This window comes from Macaca nemestrina, chromosome 11 (genome assembly GCF_043159975.1).
Source record: "Macaca nemestrina isolate mMacNem1 chromosome 11, mMacNem.hap1, whole genome shotgun sequence".
Taxonomy (NCBI): Eukaryota; Metazoa; Chordata; class Mammalia; order Primates; family Cercopithecidae; genus Macaca; species Macaca nemestrina.
The window spans coordinates 103,088,936-103,114,129 of NC_092135.1; the positions used below are offsets into that span (position 1 = coordinate 103,088,936).

Consider the following 25,194-nt stretch of genomic DNA (forward strand, 5'->3'; position numbering starts at 1 on the left):
TCTATAGACAGGAAAGAATCAGATTTTCCTCTGGCACTTCCATTAGTCGTGTTCTCTGCCAGAAATGCCTAGTTTCTGAGTTTTCTGGATTGAGCTTTATTTGATTAACACTGGTTTAAAATTTTAGGTGTTATTAAGCAGAAACAGAAGAAAGGGCCTGAGTGGCCCTTTCCTGTTACACAGAAAACAGCATTTGGGGCACATAGGCTTTGGAATAAAATCACCTTTTTAGTGTTCTTAGAGATAACAGTGACTCCAAAGCCTGCCATTTTTTTCCAGTCCTGCCAGGAACTTTGAATGATCCAATAAAAGGTAATGTCCAAAGGTTTCAATTGCAACTGATAAATCATATAGATTTGTATCCAGGATGCCTTAAATTGACTTGTGGATGTTTCTCATCTATCAAGAAAAACTTAGTGATTTGAATTTAGTACTTTGATGCTGCAGTAATTGTTTGCAACTGCAGCTCAATGGCCTGAAGGCATTGCTTATTTCTCCCTTTCTCTTCTTGCAAAGAGCTCCTGAAGTATTCTTTTACAGGCGAGTCTCCACTCACTGGGGGCTGTGGCCTAAAATTTAGGATAAGAGAATGGTTCCATAAATACTTGGCACAGACCAACAACAGTGCCCTAATGAACCATCCCAAATGTGCACCATTTTGAATCAAACAATCCAAGTCCACATCCTCTTCACTGGATATATATTAAGATTCACTTCATAGTATTTACAAGGGAATTACTAAAGAAATCATGGGGAAAAGATTCCTCCACTTATATTTTAGTCAAGGTATTTCATACATTTCTAAGTTACAACTGTATTTCAAAGTATATTTTAACTAGTTACTCAATACTTGAAAAAAATGCTATAGATTATCTCCTTTTGGAGGATAATCTATTTCTTGATGCTGTTTCAATTAGATTAAATTAAAACTCTCCCAAATTAAGGCCTTTTGGTAGTGTTCTTCTAACCATATTCCGTAGTTTCCTCAATCAGTTGTTCCACTAGTCATTTAGTGCATGCCTATTTTCTGGCTGAGCAAATGTATCAATATTCATGCAAGGGTGTCCATCTCTAGCATCAAAAGCCACGTGCCCATCTGTCTACTATAAATATCTTAGTCATCATTTTACACTGATATATTATCTCATATATCTTCTGCACTTCAGAATTCTTTTTAAAATTCAGCTCATTCACAGAATCTTTTCAGGTGAACTCAACTATTATCCCTTTAGCTATTCCATGGTTTGCCATAAATCTTATGAATATAGATTAACCTCATAAATATCTAGGATCTAAGACTGTAAAGTATCACAAACTGAAAGATCAACTGACAGGGCAGTAGATTCCTCTATAAGCCACAGTAATTGACAGGATTGAGTCAGTATCTCTGTGCATCTACTGGGATTGTTTAGCATCGTTGTTGATGGCACTTTTATGTTCATCTACCGTTAAGTTGCAAGGCTGATAACATGTGCTGCATTAGTGTGAATCGTGTTTATTCTAAAATGTTAAAATGTTGATGCTGAAGAAAAAAGTGTTAGTTGAGGGGGAACAAACCAGACAGTAGCAACTTATTTACATACTAGACGAGATACCCTTTTCATGACCCCCAAAGTTCTCAGGTCTGGGACATTTCATACTCTAAAGATTTCTGAACTTAAACATTGGTCTTTGCGCCTGTAGCTTTGTTTAGTTCAATTTGGCATGCCTCTGTTGAGTGCCTGTTCTGCTTGGGATCCTAAGTGATTGACTAAAGGAAGTGGCTTGCCATCAAACTGCTTACAATGTGGTTCCACCCTATTCTCCCAGACATCACTTTCTCTTTCACATTCTTGTTTGATAACTTGTTTTATCCCAATTTTAAATGTCCATATTTTTTTTATTTACTTGTTGATGATCGGCCTTCCCCCAACAATCCGCAGCTCTTCATAAGCAAGGCCTTTGTGTTGTGCGCTGATTGTATCCAGAATGCCTGGAAGACCACCTGGCACATTTTAGGCATTCAGTAAATATTGAATGACTCAATGAGAGACAAAATACAACTACATACATAAGACAAATTGGGATATAACACACCCTAAAAAGATACAAAAGCAGATCCACATTTTGTGATGCTCTAACTGTACAAAACTTGGGGGGATTGCTATTTAAGAAAAGCAGCAATAATTTTTAAAAAATTATATAGAAATGAATTCTTATTTAGCATGAAAAAAATCACAATTTATAAATTTAATAAAGTTAACATACTAGAGATGACAAAATGTGAGAAATAATATTAATGATATATTAACACATGAAAATATCTTGATATTATGCTTTTTTCTCAATAATTTTTGGCCATGTGTTCTTTTTTTGTTGTTGTTTCTTTATTGAGATGAAGTCTTGCTCTGTCGCCCAGGCTGGAGTGCAGTGGTGCTATCTCAGCTTACCACAACCTCCGCCACCTGAGTTCAAGTGATCCTCCTTCCTCAGCCTCCAGAGTAGCTGGGATTACAGGCGTGCGCATGCCACCACGCCCAGCTAATTTTTTTGTACTTTTAGTAGAGACAGGGTTTCGCCATGTTGGCCAGGCTGGTCTCGAACTCCTAACCTCAGGTGATCCGCCCGCCTCGGCCTCCCAAAGTGCTGGGATTATAGGCATAAGTCATCGCACCTAGCCAGCCATGTATTCTTTAATCACCTCTCCTTATGTAATATCAATTTCTGATAGATTGAATAAATGGATAATTTGTTATTTGCTCTAGCATGGGTAATCCAAATTGTTTTTGTTTAAATAACATTTGGGATATATAAAGGGCTTCACACATACATACTTGTAACTATGAAATTGCTACAGGTTTGTGTCTTACTAGTGTGGGAATTTTAATTCTATGCTGCATTTTCAAGTATATTCTAAATAAGAGAGAAGTTCCCATTTGTCAAGGTATCAATGAGAACTGAATTATCTGTTTATAATTGTATAGATCTGGTGAGTGAACAAATCTTCCATAGAGTAGCTCTGGCTTTGTGCATTTCAAATTTTGTGTATCTTCCAGTGCTCACATACTTCCAGTGCTGGTGCAAAACCAGCACAGCCACATCATTACTTCACCTGGCCTGTACCTTTGTATCATGAAACTGGTTGAACTTGGACAGTGGGTGTTGGCAATATTCTTACATTACTCACCAAGATGACTGGCAATAGATTAACTATATGCAGAATTGTTTGCAAGCCACATAAATATAGTCCATTATATATATTCTACTATATATATAAGTAATCCACTCTATCTATCTATCTATCTATCTATCTATCTATCTATCTATCTATCTATGTAAGTCAGAGATATATCTCATATATATAGTGGACTCTCTCTATATATGAGATATATAAAATATTTTATATATATATCTATATTATATATATATATATAAAATGGGCTATATATCAGATGTATCTCTGACTCCACTATATATATATGACTATTTTTACATATAGTGGACTATTTATATATATAGTAGAATATATATAATGGACTATATGTGGCTCAGAAACAATTCTACATATTGTTTATTTATTGCCATTCATCTTGGTGAGTAATAGAAAAATGTTCCCAACACCAACTGTGCACATTCAACCAGTTTCATGATACAAAGGTACACATATATAATCATATATATATATATAAAAAATACAGTGGACTCTCTCTCTCTATATATATATATATGATATATCTATCTATATATATATGTGATATATCTCTGACTCAATTTCCCCTTAACTGGAATTCCAAAAATACTCTTGGCCTCTTCATTGCCACCCAATGGGAGGAAGAGTAGTATGGATGGAACCATAGTGATGGAAGAGATAGCAGGGTTAACCTGTAGCAATTAAAATATTTTACTTATGTAAATTTTACAAAATTGTATAATCATGTTATCTTGTTGCTAAGGCTCCTCTTGGCATCATGTAAGGGGCTCATGCAAATGAGGGCCGCTGAAATTGCATTTTTTCCCCCATGCAAATCTGCATCTGGGCATTCCAAAAAGTAGAGATTGTTTGTAATTATTGGGGGCGGACCTTCAAAGTGGGACAGGATTACAACTGAATGCAATATTAGAGAATAATCATTTAGAGGTCACATGATGTAGGACATTTTTAGCTGATGGCAAGTGGTTCTGTTTGGCATATACACCTGACGAAGAATGTAGTATAAGATGTAATTAGTGGTTGAGGCAAACCACTGAGGTCCTTGAATGCCAGAACGAGAAATTGGGAGGTTGATGCACACATCATCAAAATCCTTCCCTTCATCTCTGTGATTCAGGAGCTTTTATTTGGATTTATTAATTCAGGTATCTTTATTTATTTCAGTTAATACTTTACTTATTTTTTTTAGAGTGTATGCCTTTCAAAGACCTGGACTTCCCCTTGCACCGAACCTCCTCTGTCACTTTATCCTTGTTCTCACCATAACCCTTGAGACCTAGCGCATATCTGAGACTTGGCATTAACTAACCTTAAGTAGCATGAGTAAATGTATATTGTAAAGTAGCTTAAGAAATTTGAAAAATTGCAGATTTGTGTACACAACTGGATAAAATGTGAAAACTTTAATAGTTCAGCCCACTTCAAGTGGAAGTCACTTGTCTTCAGAGACAAGTATAAGTCCCAGTAAAAGTCAGTTAAAAACTCCTTCACATATTTTTGTAGCACTGGCTCTCCAATTTGAACTGTTTTCCAAATACTAGAAGATGGTTTATCATGCATGTGCTCATTCATATCCATTGTGTAGTCAGTGACTATTTTGTGAATTACTTGCATTTGTCAATCATGTGTTGAACAAACATGGTTTTTGCAATCTGAAATGAGAGAAAAATGATATTAAATGTTAGTTGACTTGAACTTCCTTCCTCCTCTTATGGCAATACTGGGAGTCTCTTTTCTAATGGACTGATATTTAAGATGAAAGTTTTTGACTTAGTTTCCTTAGTGTGGTTTTCACATCACAGTATCTGAAAGCATGTCCCAGCTGCTGCATTCATCACAGGCCAGGCACCAAACCGGGTCAGGCACTTCTGCAGCAAAAGTGATCTCTTCTCAGTACTTTGGTATAAATTGTGCTGCTATTGATATCATTACCCGCTGTTTTTATGGGTCTCCAGATTTCAGTGTCGTGAAGATTTTTAGGCATCAGCTGAAAAGCCCTATCTGATGCCCATAAAATCTACACAAAAAGAAAATCTAGTTGCCTCCAAAAACAAATGATGTACCACTTTCACTAGCCTTATTTTACTGAGTATTGATGGGAGTAATAGCAATACTGGCAAAGCATGTAAATCATCTGCAAGAAACACTGTGTACTTTGGGAGAGGAGTTTGCATGCCTTGACTAGTGAGACAAGCATCTTGTCAGATATGTCCTTGGGACCATGGGTTGATGTTTTCCTCTTAGGTACTCAGCTTCCACCATACCTTCCTTTTATCTGTGTCTTTCTATCAAAATATTTCTTTCTGCTGGCCAGTTTATTTTATTTATTTAGTTAGTTAGTTAGTTATTTTCGAGACAGAGTCTCGTTTTGTCACGCAGGTTGGAGTGCAGTGGCGCAGTCTCGGCTCACTGCAACCTCTGCCTCCCAGATTCAGGTAATTTTCCCTGCCTCAGCCTCCTGAGTAGCTGCGATTACAGGCGTGTACCACCACACCCCGCTAATTTTTGTACTTTTAGTAAAGATGGGATTTTGTCATGTTGGCCAGGCTGGTCTGGAATTCCTGACCTCAGGTGATCCGCCCACCTCAACTTCCCAAAGTGCTGGATTACAGGCGTGAGCCACCACACCCAGCCTGCTGACTAGTTTAGATGAATAGAATTGCTGCTTCAATGAAGAGGTGTTATTCTCCTTACTTCTGTGCACTTACCCAGATAGAGAATGTGGCCCTGCCACAGGAAGGTGTCAAGTGAGTAAAACTAGAGTAGAAATAAAGTTCAAAAGCTTTGGAAACTTCATTTCTCTGGGCTTCAGTTCTTTTTTTGTTTGTTTGTTTGTTTGCTTGCTTTTGTTTTCGAGTCTTGCTCTGTTTCCCAGGCTGGAGTGCAGTGGCATGATCTCAACTCACTGCAACCTCTGCCTCCTGGGTTCAAGTGATCCTTCTGTCTCAGCCTCCTTAGTAGCTAGGACTACAAGTGCATGCCACCACGCCCAGCTAATTTTTGTATTTTTAGTAGAGATGGGATTTCACCATATTGGCCTGGTTGTTCTCCAACTCTTGACCTCGTGATCTGCCCACCTTGGCCTCCCAAAGTGCTGGGATTATAGGCGTGGGCCACCATGCCTGGCCACTTCGGTACTTTTTGGCTATATAAATTAGAAAACTATCTTTTTATAAGTCTACAGTGGGACTTTGTTGCAGCCCCTCCTCCGTGCTCATTTAGCCAGCAGGAAAAGGGGGAGCAGCTTCTTTGAGGTGAGAATGCTAGAATAATGGTTAGAAGGAAAGTTTCTGACCTATAGTCTCTTTGCACCATTTCTGAAGGGTACACCCATATTTTGTCAAACTCATTCAACAGTTGTTAAAGTTCAAGATAATTGAGAGGTGTTGTTCTAGGTGCTGACTAGTTGCAAAGTCTATTAAGGAAATGTACTACATGAAACCAAGATGCAGCCTATACCGTTTTTCTATACTATTAATATGGATTACCTGGAAGAATGTGTTTTTTTCTACTTCTTTCCCTGTTTTCTAATTTGCAATAAGTTTAGCCACTTGCAATTTACTTTCATCATCAATGTGAAAAATTTACCAACTTAGATGTGGAGCATTTTCTTCTGTTGATATTTATCTTGTTATCCTAAGTATCAGCAGTCGTGGAAGGAGAGTGTGTGTTTTTCTCCAAACTGTCCAACTGTTTTGGTAGCACCAAAGGAATCCCTTAGGGCAAAGGAAAATCGAGACTCTGAAAAGACTAGCCCCCTGAAGAGGAGTCTCTTTGCACATAATCAGGTTATCATGTTAATCCCAGTTCCCTCTTCCATCCTTTCACCCCACCCATTCCTCTGAGCACTCCTCTGTGACTTTATTAAACAGTAAGCATTCTAGATTTCCTTTTTTCTTAAAATTCTGAGAGGGTATGAAATCCTGGCTTTTGCATTATTTTGCATGCGATGCCATTAATAGTTCTATGCTGATTCTTCCTTTTTATTTTCCTCTGTTCGCTTCATGTTTGTATCTACCTGCTCATTCTAGAAGCCAATATGATTTTCAATATCAACTTCATATTCATCTTTATGAATGCCCACCCTATTGAAAATCTAGTCTTTGGTTTCTCATGTGTATCAAGACATTTTAAATTAAAAGCAAATCATTCTAACAGTCAGTGGGCTGAAGCCAAGATTTGTATTTTCTCTGAAGGAAATCATAACAGTTGCCAAAACCTCCCTATTGCTCTTCTTCAAGCCAGAAATGAGAATGATTTTTAGGTGTCTGTTTTATGCTACTTCTCCTTTGCTTTTTATGTGTAGTCAGCTTCTGAATTCTCCCATGTCCTCCTCCATATTCTCTCTCCATTTCTGCCTGTGACTGCTGATACCCTGTTCACCTTCTCCACGTTGCCCTTCTAGCCTCTCTGTGCATGAGGTCCTCTAGTTCTTACAGAATGTCTTGTCAGTGCTTTCACTGTGACCTGCCCCCCCCCCGAGAGCTGTCCAGGTGTCAGTCACCCTAGGATGAAATGACACCAATATTGGTGACAAGCTGGCCTTCTGGTTTTGCTCAGGAGAATCATTAACCATCTTTAAATAAATAAATCCCTGCTGCTGCTCCCTGTACAATTTAGAACATGTGCCTGGTGACTTTTGATGTGGGGCTTATGTTTGAAGCCATTGTTTGTTTTCCCTGCTGCCTGCATCATCATATGTTATGTGGTTTTTTCAGGACCTTGGTTTCAATCTTTATAACTGCCTATCCTTCAAAACCCCAAAACATAATATTAAATGGTGTCACCTGTTATTTAAGCCATCTCCAGCTCAAACGTATCCTCCAAATGAAAATCCACTGAGAGGGAGAGCGAGAGGGAGAGTGTGATTATAACAAAGAGACAGAAGCTTATAGAGATGGCACCTTACATTTTTGTTGGTGTTTATATCTTGCTTGACTCATTGGTGTACCAATTTCACCCTTTAGCGAATGGCTGCCACTTTCAAAATTGTTTTCCTCACACTGAATTAGACGACCCTCCTCTTGGCTTCCTTAGTGACATTTAAGGGGGACATGGATCAGTACCTGTACCCCATTTAATACCAGCTTCCCCACCATTAAAATAATGATTACTGGAGAATTAGAAGATGCGCCATCATTCATAGACACTTGGGAACTGACTTCACTTTCTCCTATGAGGATGTGGCTTGACTGGTGTTAATTGCCCTAAATCCTGTTAAAACCTGATGAATCTTGCCATCTTCCTAAAAGTCTGTACAGTCAGTGAGTGTGTAAGTTTTTCCTGAATGTGGCATAAGTCCTGAATGTAAATCGAGAATATTTTAGTGAGAATTTTGCTTATCCTGATCTGGCAAGATCCTATCTGGTGAGGACATAGTCACCAGCAGCTACACACCCAGTCAGGGACTCTTCTATTCCTGCACCTAGTAGCTTTCTCTTTGGCTTCCGTTCAGTTTCAAGTGTCAGCTAAATAAAATGGGGACTTGATCTAGCCTTTGGTGTATGTTTTCATTGGTGTGTGTTCTCCCATAAGCCATGTATAACCTACTTGAAACACTTTAGTGGTACCTGCCTTTATGTGTGCTAAGATGTACTGAAATGTTCCTCATTTCCACATTTCCTTTTCTGAAAGATAACTTGAGAGTGGATGAACACCATGACTGCTGATCTTAATATCATCCTCATCCCTTCTCCCTGTCCTGATGCATAGGGGCACCTCAAATATTTAACTGTGTGGGGGGGAAAAAAAAAACCAGCAAGCAGTTCTATAAGAATTTACGCTTAAAAATACTGAACAATTCCTATTTTATTTGGGCTTTGCTTCTAGTGGCTTTTAAACTATGATTCTAAGAAATATTACTGTTCCTTGAGCTGAACCTGGGGTTTTTGTCTCTAAATTCCAATAATAAGAGTCTTTTCTCAATTAGCTGAAAAAATACTAATGAATAGCAACATTTTCCCATTTTTGAACTCCCTTCTCACCTTATCTTTATTTGTGTAAAAGTTTTGATTCATATTGTAAGGCTATATTTGTTTTAGTACAAGATTAGATTTTACTATTTTAATTTACAAATTATTCCATGAAAATTAACTTGACTTTCAAGAGCTTAGCTTTTTGAGCAGACAGGATAACAAAGTTCACAACAAATAACAAGTGCTATTACCTGCTTTTTTGGGGGAGGGAGTCCTGCATGAAAATTATATACCAGACAGTTCCATGTCCTATGCATGGCTTTAATTTATTTCAGCCTCCCATCGGTTTTGTTATGTGCTATTTTCACCAAGTTTTAAATGATGAGACTGAGTCACAGAGCAGTGCAAGTTCAATGCCACAGAGCAAACAAAGGCTCAATCTGTTTGACTCCAAAACCCAGGGTCCTCTCCACTGTCCTGACCCATGACAGTTAGCAGCGTGAGTGTCTAATTGTTCCTGTTAGATTATAATCTTCTTCACTATAGAGGTTATGTTTCCTTTACTCCTCAACACTGGAAGGCTCTGTAAAACTGGATAGAGTTGTCCCCTCTCATTTCAGTTAGCTTTGCTTGTACAACATGACTTCTACTCTACTATATATTCAAGGTTTTGCCCAAATTATCTTCAGTACTCCTGATTACCTGCCCTCTGTTGTACATTAGGACTTCCCTTTCTTTGTCTTTAAGGTGGAACTCAGTCTCTTCCTGACAGCCACCTTCAAATAGGGTTTAGTAATTTAGAAAACCATTCTAGGAAGGTTTAAAAGTCTGAGATAACAGTTCATATTTAAAGATGCTCATTATTAATTTCAATGTGGAATGATTTGTACTCGTTATTAACACATTGAGAGAGAAAGAAAAATTAGAATTTAACTGAACAGGAGACATTCAATTGTGGAGTACAGAAAAGCCGAGAAGAAGAAAGTTATTCCTGATATGTTTAAGAAAGATCTAGTCATCTTAAAGTTTTTGTTTTTTTTTAATGTTTCAAATAGCTGATACACTGGTACAAAACTGAATTGTCATCTTATGGGAGACACTATAATACTATGGCATATTGATTGAATACACAAACCTGAATGCTTATTATTATTATTATTTTGAGACAGAGTCTCACTCTGTCTCCCAGGCTCAGTGGCACGATCTGGACTTACTACAACCTCTGCCTCCCGGGTTCAAGTGATTCTCCTGCCTCAGCCTCCTGTGTAGCTGGGATTACAGTTGTGTACCACCACGCCTGGCTAATTTTTGTATTTTTAGTAGAGACAGGGTTTCACTATGATGGCCAGGCTGGTCTCAAACTCCTGACCTCCAGTGGTCCACTTGCCTCGACCTCCCAAAGTGCTGGGATTATAGGTGTAAGCCACCGTGCCTGGCATGAATACATATTATTATAAAATTGTATCTTAAATATTTTAACATGTTATTATTGAAAAAGCAGATACAGTGAATGAGGACTCATAGGCATGTGTCCTTAAATTTGAAGGAAAATTACCTACTGTGGCTTTTTTAAGGAAAATGTATTTATTACCTAAGAAAAACCATGTCTCTCTCTCACACACACACATACACATACGCTCTCTCTCTCACACACACATACACATACACTCTCTCTCACACACACATACACATACACATACACTCTCTCTCTCACACACACATACACATACACTCTCTCTCACACACACATACACATACACATACACTCTCTCTCTCACACACACATACACATACACTCTCTCTCTCACACACACACACATACACATACACTCTCTCTCTCACACACACATACACATACACTCTCTCTCTCACACACACATACACATACACTCTCTCTCACACACACATACACATACACATACACTCTCTCTCTCACACACACATACACATACACTCTCTCTCACACACACATACACATACACATACACTCTCTCTCTCACACACACATACACATACACTCTCTCACACACACACACATACACATACACTCTCTCTCTCACACACACATACACATACACTCTCTCTCTCACACACACACACACATACACTCTCTCTCTCACACACACACACACATACACTCTCTCTCACACACACACACACACACATACACTCTCTCACACACACACACACATACACTCTCTCACACACACACACACATACACTCTCTCTCACACACACACATACACTCTCTCTCACACACACACACACACATACACTCTCTCTCTCACACACACACATACACATACACTCTCTCTCTCACACACACACATACACATACACTCTCTCTCTCACACACACATACACATACACTCTCTCTCTCACACACACACACATACACTCTCTCTCACACACACACACACATACACTCTCTCTCTCACACACACACATACACATACACTCTCTCTCTCACACACACATACACATACACTCTCTGTCTCACACACACACATACACATACACTCTCTCTCTCACACACACATACACATACACTCTCTCTCTCACACACACACATACACATACACTCTCTCTCTCACACACACATACACATACACTCTCTCTCTCACACACACACATACACATACACTCTCTCTCTCACACACACATACACATACACTCTCTCTCACACACACACATACACATACACTCTCTCTCTCACACACACATACACATACACTCTCTCTCTCACACACACATACACATACACATACACTCTCTCTCTCACACACACATACACATACACTCTCTCTCTCACACACACACATACACATACACTCTCTCTCTCACACACACACATACACATACACTCTCTCTCTCACACACACACATACACATACACTCTCTCTCTCCATATATTTTACTTTTTGTTTGTTTTCTCCCATTCAAGAATTTACTGGCCTGATTAAATGTTTGGAAATAAACCAGAGTTCATGAATTTTGTCCCATTTTGTTAATTTTAAAGATAATGTGTTGCTTCTGAGGGTATTGCATTTAGACTGACTTGTTCATTTCATGTTCCTGGTAATTGAGGGGCTTAATCTGAAAGGAACTTAGTCTTCAGATCACCTAAGGGAGGGAAAAAGGTAGTGGTATGGGATCCTACTTTCTTGAAATTTTATGGTACTTTTTCTTCTACTCTTCTTGTTTTTTTTTTTTTTTAATGTTTTATTTCAAAGAACTATTGCCAACCGTACAATTATTGGTATGTCCGTTGGTTAAGAAATGTTTGAGATGGAGGTGGACGGATGGTGAAAAATGTAGTGATGTCTCTTAATAAAAAAGAAATAAAGGAAAGTGAACTTGGACTTTATAATTGCTTTCGGCATAGGTCTGTGTCCTAAGTAGCATGTTAATTTCTTATCATGAAAGAAGTTTGTGTTTGTGTGTGTGTGTGTGTGTGTTTTTAAAGCAAGTTCTATCTGGACAAAGATAAAAAATATTTGCAGTTATTTGTTTTGTACAAACTAAGAATGTTAAAGCACATATAACAACCAGGTTTGTAAATAACCTACAAAGTGGATGAAAAATGTTCCTTTAAACTGGAATCGCTTCAGAGGTTTGGGGAATTATTTTCAGAATATTGAGAAAAGAGAAATTGCATTTCAACTGTTTTCTACTCTTTTCCCAAAAGTACAAAAATAAAACGTTAATTTTTATATGAGAGTCATTTTTAAACCACAAGCAGATTTTTTTTTTTTGAGATTTTTCTCTATAGTGGCCAATTTTGTATGAAACAAATTATTTTAGGCCTAATTGCAGTCAGAGCAGTTAGGCCGCTGGCTCTGCTAAGGTTGAATTTCATTTGAACTTTCTGATAGTATGATCTTTTTTCAGAATTTAATAACTGACTCAAATATTTAATAGTGGAAGCTTTCATTAAATTAAAAAGAAATCAGGATATATTTTTAGAAGAACTAACTTATTTTCTTTATCAGTTCTATCTACTTTAGGAGAAGAGGAAGAGAATGGAAGCAATCTCTTTGTGTACTTAAATAGGCATTAATGTTATAACCCCAGCAAATAATTTATTTTGGTCTATATCATCATTCAAAAGATTTGGAAAGCACCAAATGGCAGTATTAACTATACTTCCAGCTCTGTTGAATAGCAAATTACACTGACTGTGTGAATCTCTTCATTCGTCTCCTGGATAATCATTCTTTTTAATACTCACGTATATTTTCTAGATCAGTTTTTAGATTGTACACAGTCAACTAGTGCATTGCCTAACAGTTTCTGTTACATGCAATGGCTTGTTTTGAAATGCATCTGGGGAAAGATGAGAGTTGAAAGATTTTGTTTCCATGTGTCAATCTATAAGTAGATGACAAAAGATCATTAAATGGATTAATTTACAAGCATCCTTGGAAATAGAATGTTTTTACATAAAAGCATGTTGTAAACCTTTTTAATTAAAGTGCATTGTGTCATGCACTCTCTTCACCCCAGGGTTCTTTTGACCTCTCACCTCTCACTTTGTCTTCCAGGCACTCCACTGCTGGTGAGGAGAAGCAGTGACCCAGTGCCAGGCCCTCCTGCTGATACCCAGCCAGGCGCTTCACACCCTGGTGGCCAGAGTCTGAAACCGGTTGTTTCAGTAGGTATCCTGCTGTTTCTATTTCTAATGAAAGATCAAAGCGCTGTACCCATAGGTTAAGTGGGACTTTGCAGTTTTAAATACATTAATAACTAGATAGAGATCTTTTGATAGTATATATAGTATTAGTTATACTAATAGCTAGTATGGGCTATTACTTGTATATAGTTATAGTGATAGCTATTATGTATATGGCACTGATTATGTGCCAAGCACTATTTTACTTGTTTTATATTAAGTCATCTAAACTTCCACATCAAGGTAAGCACATGTTTTTATCTCCATTTAACTGATAATAAAATTGAGGCAGAGGACGGTTTAGCAATTTGTTTAAGGTTACATAGCTAGTAAGTGGCAAAGCAAGGAATTTCACCCAAGTGTTCTGGCTCCAAAATCCTTGCTTCTGGCCAGCATACTATACTGTTACATTTTCTTCATCTTCCTGTTTCATAATGTCCAAGAATATCATTGTATTTTTGCTGTGTTAACCCAGTGCTTTGCAAAACCATACCATGGTGAGTGGTGTACATTTTCAAGCTCCCAATATCATGAAAATGTGGTGCCAGGACTGGATTTGTAGAACTCAGCATTCAGATTGAAGAAAAACAAAATCATTGACCGAAAGTGCTTATAACCAGATATACTTATAACTGATAGGTTAAGTGGAGAATAATTTCCTGAAGAGATGATATTCTCCTTCCATATAGGACTGTGGGATCTTCTTGCTAAATCTTCAGTTGCTTTGAAGAGCTGTAATTGTGGATAATTCTCTCAGATAGCCTAAGAATTCAATTTTGGCTAATGACTATATACCATTGCAATAGGTAATCTTCGATAACATAACCTTATTAAAAATTCCCTAAAAGCAAGACTCTTTCTCACTTTAAGTCTCACTGTCTATAGCGCCTTAAGAAAAAATAAACACATCATTTATGGGTATATACAGATGCTGAAATGAGTTAAACATATTCTTCTGGTTTGGTATAAAATATTCTTATCAAGAGCCGTGTCAATATGTATGAGATAGGAGTCACTATTTCAAATCATTAGCTCTTTGCTAATAGATTTGTGGCAATGTTTTGGCATATTTATTTTATTATAAAAGAAAGCAAATGTCTTGAAAGTATTTTAGATGTAATGTTTTTCCACTAACCTATTTAAAACTCTATCCTTCTAAGGAAATATATTTAATGGAACATTAATAAAAAATCAGGTGTATGTGTTCTATTTTAATTTAAGTACAGACAAAACTGGTAGGTGGTATAACATTTTTTAAAACATACACTGGTTGAGACCATGTTGAGTCTAATTATGTTGGATTGGGGGAAGACAGCTACTCAGTGAGAGAAGAATTACATAAAAGAACAGAACTACAATTTAGTTTTTATTTTCATGATGTCTGTGTGTCTGTGTACCCTAAAATGAGAGTGTGTCTGATTAATGTATTAGCATTGTTTGCATGGAGAAAGTCCCTGTATTTGTGCATTTTCACACTGCTATAAAGAAATACCTGAGACTGGGTAATTTATAAAGGAAAGAGGTTTAACTGACTCCCAGTTCTGCATGGCTGATGAGGCCTCTGGAAACTTAAAATCATGGTGGAAGGGGAAGCAAACATGTCCTTCTTCACAAGGAGGCAGGAGAGAGAAGTGCAGAGTGAAGGGGGAAGAACCCCTTGTAAAACCATCAAATCTCATGAGAACTCACTCACTATCATGAGAACAGCATGGGAGGACTGAGCCCATGATCCAGTCACCTCCCACAGGGTCCCTGCCCCAACATGTGGGGATTGCAATTTGGTTTACAATTCAAGATGTGATTTGTGTGGGGACAGAAACCTTAACCATATCAGTCCTCCAATGTTTATTTCCATGTTTCTATCACTTAGGCTGTGGGCTTAAACTAATTAAAATGACATCAATGTTACTTTCCCTAGAGGAAATGATGGCTACTGTCCATCTGGTAAATGCTGTAGCCTCACCAAAATATGACATCAGTGAGTTCCAAGTTGGGGTATGGGGCAGCAAGACATATTATTACTAGCAAAGATGCATATCACAATTCAAGAATAAATGCTGGTGCCCCAAATCCTTGTGCCTTATGCAAGTGATCAAATATGGGCTGAGTTCCTGTGTATCAACAGTGAAAAGGAAACACATATTTCTTCGTTTCCTCATAGTGTCCTCTATGGATGATGGAGTACAGACCACAGACCCAAAAAGTGGAGTCTGGTCCTTGCCCTTACATGGAATAGTGGCACATCTTAGGTGTCTCTTGCTTCAATTGTAAAATAATCTCCGTGAATACTTTAAGCTTTAACATCCCGATGTACAGACGTTGTGCCTTATGTATCTTTATCTAGGGCCAAGTACATGGAAGATGCTCAGTGTATATGTTTTGGACTTAGGAATGTAAGACACATGCAAGTCTAGGAAGAGTCCTATAAGTTCTTAGAAATTAACCACCTTAATAATTAATAATAATTAATCTGACTTAGCAATTTTCTCCGTTTCCCAAAGAGCATCTACCAGGTAAATGCTGGTTTAAATCCAGTCTATCTGCTCCAAGGTCTGGTTCACCACAGGCAAGAGACAGATAGTTTACCTGTCTTATTATACAAACATTAATAAAGACACTTAGGTGTGTTTATTTTTACTAGAAGGAAGATGTGTGTGTGTGTATGTATGTGTATTATAACTGTTAATATATCCCCGCATATCCAAACTTGTGGAATGCTTAGATCTACACTGTCCAGTATAGTAGCCACTAGCCACATGTGGTTACTGAGCTCTTGAAATGTGTCTGAGCCAAATGTAAATGTACTTAAAATGTAATACACACACTGGATTTCAAAGACTGAAGCATGAACAAAATAACACAAAAGGTCTCAATAATTGTTATATTGACTATATGTGGAAATGATAATATATTAGGTATACTGGGTTGAATAAAATATATTCTTAAAATTATTTTCACCTATTTGTACTTTTTTTATTTACATGGCTACTAGAAAATTTAAAATTCTATTTGTGGTTCTTACTGTGTTTTATTGGACAGTGCAGCTCTAGACAGAAGCAAAATTGGGTATAGCATTAATGAGGTGGTTTGAGTCTGGGGAAGATCTTTGAGCGTCATATCATCTCTTGGGCAACAGTGCGATTCGGTTTGCCTAGGGCAGTCCTGGTTAGTGCCTGTTGTTCTGGCATAATTATTAATAATGTTTTCACGAACTCTCAGACGTGCCCGTGTATGGATGATAAATTATGTGGCACCCTATATATAGCCCTATACTCACTTTTATTGTTCGCTCACTGATAAGAGAAGCAGCCTTTCAAGGAAACCTTGGGAACATAACAACCACAACTCTTTCAGTGGCACCCTGCAGAGGAGGTTCTGTGTGGTAGGGACCTGGGCCTGGAGCTATGGACACTGATACTTCATATTCTTTTCCATCTCTAGGATTTTGTACTTGGTGCTTCCTTCACAACTTCAGCTACACCATTCTTGATTCCTCTGATTTGATAAGTGATGGTGAATTCGGGGAGCATGTGATAATGTAGCCATATAGCAACTAATATGAAAAATAATTGTTTAAAAATCCATGTTCAATTGTGTTTCAGTACAATATCCACGGGAAGAAAAAACAATCAAAATTTCCATCTCTTAAATAGTGTTCACATATAAGTAATTCACAGATGGCAGAGCCCCAAGTGGGTTATGTTCAATCATTCCCAAGAAATTAAACTTACTTATAACCACAGCATAAGAAGCTGTAAGGATGAATATTTGACACATTTGATTATGTTGAAATACTGCCTTTAAAACCACAGTTGATGACTGTTATTTTTAGTTGCACTTCATTAGGCTTACTGTAGAGGGAAGAGTTTTCACTGATGCCCAGAGATATGTGTTTTTGAAAAGTTGCAAAAGTTACACTTGTTTTCTAGCTGATTAAATTTATTACAAATTGGTTATTTAAGATGTACACTCTCAGACATGCTGGAGTTTTAAAAAGGGCTTAAATTAGAAAAATCAGATTCTCTGCAAGCTTCAAATTCTATGTATATTGAGAAGCCACTAAATATAGTATTTGTTATTTAACACCAGACAGACAGCAAAGAAATGTGTTTCCTTTGTTCCTCTTTTGGTCAACGTACCTAATTATCAGGATAGTACAATTATTAATGTGCAAATAGTAATAACTGTTTACCTTTCAAGACAGTGTAGCAAATCCAACTCTATTGACTGCTTTTGAATTAGGAAAGAGAATCCTAGAAACAGGATATTTTGCTGAGAGTCCGTTTATGGGACTTCTTACCTTCCTTTTCTTGATTGTAACCTGGTGTTCTTGGCTTAAGGGCATACCATAAAAGCAGGTTCTTGAAATTGATGTTCTCAAACTTGCAATGGAACACAACTCTAAAACAGATGTGTTTTTTTTTCTTAATATCCGGTTAACTACCATGGTCGTTTTGTGTTTTAATGACTGTTTATAGTTTTTAATTTAACCCTTAAGGCAAATTGATCCTGCAGGGTGAGAAAATTAAAAACTGGATTCCGGAAAATTATAATACTGTGGTTGTTCTCAGATAGTGAATGGCATTGTTTGTTCTAAAACCATCACTTGTCTTACATTACCAAAATAATTGACCTATCTTTTCAAAGTCCATGTCTATTATATATATATATATGTATATATATACACACACACACATATATACACATATATATACACATATATATGTAAAATTTAAAAAATAAGCTGGCAGATTTGGGGGTTGTTAAATTAGAAGTTCATGGATAGAATTTGGGGGAATCTGTTAACTCTGAAGTTTTATGCCTTAGCCGGGGGATGGGGTTGTGTTTCATGAAAGAGATTCTATTACTTCAGATTTTAAAATAATAACAATAAATCAACCACTGTTTGGGGGTTAGATTAAATAATGGAGGAAAGCCTCTAATTCTCACAGTGAGCAAAATGAGATAAGTTAAGAAGTAGAGAATTATCACTTCCTCCCTGCAAATATGTATTAAATAATGAAGGTTAGTTCACCGTATTATCACCTGTTTACATGACACATAATGTGTAAGTTCAAGATTTTAAGATGAATAGAAGTTTTGGAATTTTTTCATTGAGAGGCTAAAAACAACTCTTTAGTCAGTAGCAACACAATTATTAGCAACTCTGAGATTGGGGGTAAAGGACACAGACTGGTGGAGGGAAGACACCCTGGGAGGAAGTGTTTCCAGTGTCCTGTGTGTTCTCCTGAGACAAGAAGGGAAAATACAGTGTTCTTTGGGGTTTGTGGTATTTTATCAGTGAGGATAGTGGCAGGTGGCTGCTAGTGAGAGAGCATTCTTACCAGGAGTGGCAGCATTCTCTTTGCATCTTGCTAAGATAATATGATGACATGTTGATTTGAGGAATTTCCCCTCGTATGTCACACGTTTTCCCATGTTTGTCGCATATATTGAAGTTATTGTCAGTATTGCTCTTGGATTAAACTTCCTCAGACCCATGAAAGAAATCATCGAGATATTACAGAGAAATTTAAATAGCTTGATTTCAGGGTTAAAATAATCGAATTACCACTGTGATGTTAGAGGACTTTTGGTTGCAGGTTACTGACTATCAAAATCCAACAGAAGGCAGGGTGCAGTGGCTCATGCCTGTAATCCCAGCACTTCGGGAGATTGAGGCAGGTGGATCACCTGAGGTCAGGAGTTCGAGACCAGCCTGGCCAACATGGTGAAACCCCGTCTCTACTAAAACTACAAAAAAAAAAAAAAAAAAAAAAAAAAAATTATCCAGGCATGGTGGCATGTGCCTATAATCCCAAGCACTTGAGAGGCTGAGGCAGGACAATTGCTTGAGCCTGGGAGACGGAGGTTGCAGTGAGCCAAGATCGTGTCACTGCACTCCAACCTGGGCAATAACAGTGAAAACTCCATCTTAAAAAAAAAAAAAAAATCAACATATAACTTACCAAACATTCTGAGTGACAAAATCATATTTTTCCATCCATGAGATGTAGAATCAAGTATCTGTAGAAACACTGGAACAAAATAAATGTTGTGGGTACTGATGTGTATTAGAAGGAAGGCTCTATCCGTTGTTCTGCAAAGAGGAGAGATGGATTCTGAAGAGCAAAACGGGGAGAAATAGCATGTAATATATTACTGCATTATTTAGAGATACTGAAACTATAAAAGGTTTTTCTTTTTTTCCCCACCCTGACACAGTGATTTAATAATAGTTCTGGTGTTTGTAACTCCAGCTGTTCACACTGTGTGCTGATAAGACCAGAGCTTGGAGACACATTGCAACGATGGCTTTCATATGGCTTTGTTTTTAAGAGATAAAGCTGCCATCCAATATTTCATGGGGCCAAATGTTTACTTCATTTGGCAAGTTTAGGCAGCTTAATTTTTAAATCAGTTATGCTTGTAAGACTCAAATTTCAGGTAGGGAAAAGCCTGAAACCTAATTTACTCTACAACAGAGTTTTTCACCATATCTCAGCAGAAGATGTTGAAACAAATCTGGGTTGCCTGAATATCTGTACCATGACTAATCAAGGCAGCTAAGAAATGAGATCCCTATTCACATGTGTGCTCCCCGATTTTTCTTCTTGGATCTTAGTCTAACACGGAAAAACTCTAAAAGAAGGATCACTATTTAGGTCAATTTCAGAAATTGAAAAGGTAACCATGACATGTCTTTTTTGCTGTCAGGCTTGATGTGCTCACAATGAAAACTGAATGGGTTTTGTTTTCATGTCAAAATAAATTGACTAATCCCTTAGATGACCAAGATTTCTGCTATGTGCTTTCTAGGAAGCCTGAGACGTGGTTCCTGTCCTCAAGAAACTTGCAACCTACTTACAGAGACCACATCTAAAGCAGTTAAACAGCCCTAGCAGTCTGCAAGCATGTATCAGATTATCAAATAATACAGTTTTAACAATCAAAATGAGTGTTTTTTTCCCTTTAGCCTGCACTTTGGTACTCTACTTAGCCTCCCTCACCCCTGAAGGGAATTGCCATGTGCAGTGTCTCTGTTAGCTGTTCTCTCTCTGAAATACAATGTTTACATGATTGCATGTTTTCAAGACTGTGAGCTCTTCGGAGGTGCAGGCCAGTGTATTCACTTTTGTATTCAAGCCCCCAGGCACAGTGCCTGGCACTTACAAGGTTATCACAAATATATGACTAGATGACAAAATCATAAAATCTGGAATCATAAAGTTAGTAATCTTTGTTGTTATAACTTCGTAATTTTCTAATAACTGTGTTTAAAACATTTAGAAAAGTCTTGATTATAAGTTTCTGGATAATTTCTTATATCCATTACATCTCAAGATTGCTACTTCTAAATTTTCCTCCTATTCCATCTTCCTTAAGAAATTTGTCTAATTTCAGTTGATTTGGAAGAAAATAAAAATACTTCTGGTATGTGAATTCATTAAAAAGAATGAGAACATTTACGACGCATTTCTTGGCAAAGCACTAATAAACATCTCAATCTCACTTTCACAATATGGGCAGATGTAATTTGACAGTGTTGTTTGGAATTTTGTAAAGATTATGTTTAAAGTAGTTTTATTTTAAAGGCCAAGATCCTGTGTCTGATTGCATCAATAACTCTGTGACCCTAAGAAAATTAGTTAAATAGTGGGTGATGTCTTCAGACATTTTATGTAATGGAAGGGAAATAAATAGAGAAGCTGTATGAACTCCAGTTGTTCTTAAGGATTTAGCCATCCAAACTAGTGACTTCAAGATTCCAGATGTGAATTATTAAGTTGATTGGTATCAGTTCAACTTTAAATTTCATTTTAATGTCTCAATATTCATAACCGGTCATGCAGTGAGGTTATCTTTCCATCCAAAACAGCAATAATCATTTTTTTAATTGGTCAAATGAATAATATCAAGAAATATTTTTTAAATGACACACACAAAGGCAGCAGCGTAAATGCCTACATATGCGAATATGTGTACCCTTACCCTCTTTGGAGGGAGAGCTACTATCTAAATCTGAAGACTAAAGTACATATAGTCATGTCATTGTAAAGTGAAAGTTAAGGGTATGGGCTGTGTCTTCCATAGGTTCCAAACTTCTATATGTACTTTCCAAGTTATGGACATTTAGTAAAGATTGATGGCCTAGGAGGAAAGGGTTAATGAGAGTTCACCTTGAGAAGAAGCAAGACAATTGGCCTTGGGAGGAAAAGGAAAATTATTTTCTTTGAGTATGGTTTGATTCATGGAAATCTCTTCTGATAGGGGATCTTTTTTTTTTTTTCTTCTCTCTCACAGCATAAACGCTTCTAAAGTACAAGTTTCATTTTGGTTTCTGCTTTCAAAATCTTGTCACACAATGACATTGTACAGACATTTAAAAGAGTTTTATTTCTTAGGAGAGTGGCCCCTTTCCTAATAGCTCTGTACTTTAAAATAGAATTCTCATTTAGATGAATCACATTTTAAAAAGTAGCTACTGTGTGTGTTTTACGCTTGTGGAAACATATAGCGTCCTCATAAGCAGCATGAGAGCCTGTCACCATACAGCTTTTGATGTCTGATTAAATGATCATAGGGACATCTGGAGGGAGTTAGTTTTGAAGTAACTGGTGTGAAGCACTGGAGAATCCGAAGCCTTCTGACAGACTAAAACCATTAAAAAAAAATTGCTACTTTTAGCAAATCTTTTTTAACTTGAAACTGGCTGGAAATTTTCAGACTGACATAGCCCTGATATTTTTCAACAGATTTTGCAGACAGAACTCTCTACCTTTTAAGCAAAGAATGGTTAAGTAGCATTTCTTGCAAAAATTATAAAGGAATATCCTTTGAAAGGAAAAAGTAGATACTGAAAGCAACAGAAGTCAAAATTAATTGATTCGCTTAAAGAAATTGTCTCCTTTTTATCTGCTTTTAATTTTAATCAGTGTATTTTAAAGGACACACACATACATACACACACACATACATATATATATGTTTACTTGACATTCAGCTGTATTCTTATGAAGACCCAAAGGTATCAAGGCAGTTGATACTGGTATAATGTTATGGCATGTTTTGAGCACCTATCAAAAGTTTCTAAATTTCTTAAGTCAAAATTTTATTTGCGTAGTCTCATAAAATACAGGCATTGTTTATTTAAAGGTTGTATAATTTGTAATTTGTCCAGTGAGGTTCTCCTAGTATGAGGTGATTTCTTACTGTTTCATGAATAAAATTATGATATACCTACATATATGAATATATTTACAAATCCTGACCTTATATATGTATATGTGTGTTATATGCATATACATATATACATGTATATGTGTGTTATAGACGTGTGTATACATGTGTATGTGTATATGTATATATATGTGTGTGTGTATAAGTATGTGTATATATGTATGTGTGTGTATATATACACCCCTGTGTGTGTGTTTGTGTGGATGTTTATATACATCTCCTGCCTTGAAATCATTGAGCATTCTCCACTGCATTCAGGATTTTTTAAAATTTCTTGGTATGGTTTTTTTTAAAAAAAGACTTTTTTCTCTTTTTAAAATTGTAGTAAAAAATATATATTTACTGTCTTATCAATTTTAAGTGCATAGTTCAGTGGTGTGAGTACATTCACATTGTTGTGCATCCATCACTACCACCTCTCCTAGAACTCTTCACCTTGCAACACTGAAACTCTATACCCTTAACAGTAATTCCTTATTCCTTCCTTTTCCTTGGCAAAAAGTATAACACCATTATGTTACACTTTTTCTACTACTCTAGGTGCTTTATACAAGTAGAATCATGCAGCCGGGCGCGGTGGCTCACGCCTGTAATCCCAGCTCTTTGGGAGGCTGAGGCGGGCAGATCACGAGGTCAGGAGATCAAGACCATCCTGGCTAACACGGTGAAACCCTGTCTCTACTAAAAATACAAAAAATTAGCCGGGCGAGGTGGTGGGTGCCTATAGTCCCAGCTACTCGGGAGGCTGAGGCAGGAGAATGGCGTGAACCCGGGAGGCGGAGCTTGCAGTGAGCCGAGATCCGGCCACTGCACTCCAGCCTGGGCGACAGAGCGAGACTCTGTCTCAACAAAAATAAACAAACAAACAAACAAGTAGAATCATGTAGTATTTGTCCTTTTTTAATTGTCCTTTTCTGACTGGCTTATTTTACTGAGCGTAATATTCTTAAGCATCATTCATGTTGCAGCCTATGTCAGAATTTCCTTCCTTGTTAAGGTTGAATAATATTCCGTTGTATTATATACAAATATACCACATTTTGCTTATCTGCTCATCTCTTGATGGACACTTGAGTTGCTTCTACATTTTACCTAATATGAAAAATGCTACTGTGGATATGGGTGTAAAATATCTCTTCCAGACTCTGCTTTCAGTTCTTTCCGGGAGATATGCAGAAGTAGAATTATTGGATCATAGGGTTTATTCTATTTTTCATTTTTTGAGGAACCACCAAATTCTTTTCCACAGAGGTGTATCATTTTACATTCCCACCAGCAGCGCACGAGAGTTCCAATTTCTCCACATCCATGCCAACACTTGTTGCTTTCTGTTTTGTTTTTAGTAATCATCCTAATGACTGGGGAGGTGATATTTCATTGTAGTTTCGATTTGCATTTCCCTAATGGTTAGTGATACTAGGCATGTTTTTAAATGCTTATTGGCCATTCATGTATCTTCTTTGGGGAAATACCTTTTCAAGTCGTTTACTGATTTTTGAATTATGTTCTTCATTTATTTGTTGCTGAGTTCTAAGAGTTTTCTATATATGCTGGATATTAACTCCTTATCAGATATATGATTTGCAAATATTTTTCTCTTTATATTGCCCCTTCACTCTATTGATTGTATCCTTTGTACAGACATTTTTAATTTTCATGAAGTTCAATTTGTCTTTTTTTTTAACTGTGCTTTTTGTGTCACATCCAAGAAATCATTACCAAATCCCACATTGTGAAGATTTTGCCTTATGTTTTCTTCTAAGAGTTGTATAATTTTGTCTCTCAGGTTTAGGTCTTCAATCTATTTTGAGTTAATTTATGTACACGGTATTAGATAAGGGTCCAACTTCAGTCATTTGCCTGTGAATATCTGGTTTCCCCAGCATCATTTGTTAAAAAGGTTATTCTTTCCCCCGTTGAATGGTCTTGGCACCATTGTTGAAACTCATCTGAACATACCTTAGAGGGTTTATTTCTCAGTCCTTGATATGGCTTTTCAAAATTTAATCACAACCTATATGCTTAGCTTTATCTCTAGTCACACTGCGTGTGCAGAGACGACTTCTGTCTGTGGGTCTTTGCCCAGATGTTTCTTCTGCTGGAAGAGTCACAAATATCATTTGTCCCCCTTTCTGCTGATGAATGTACAGGTACCCTTCACAACTCAGTGTAATGGC

General features: G+C 37.1%; 1 protein-coding gene across 5 annotated transcripts in view; it reads left to right on the forward strand.

Annotated features, from left to right (window-relative positions):
* The window catches only part of LOC105468044 (par-3 family cell polarity regulator beta), a 1,086,746-nt gene that overhangs the window by 486,407 nt on the left and 575,145 nt on the right, over window positions 1-25,194 (forward strand). For all 5 annotated transcript variants that reach the window (XM_071073272.1, XM_071073273.1, XM_011717972.3 and 2 more), the window contains one exon: window positions 13,650-13,759. In XM_071073272.1, coding sequence (XP_070929373.1) covers window positions 13,650-13,759 — 110 coding nt within the window. The remainder of the gene's footprint in view (window positions 1-13,649; window positions 13,760-25,194) is intronic.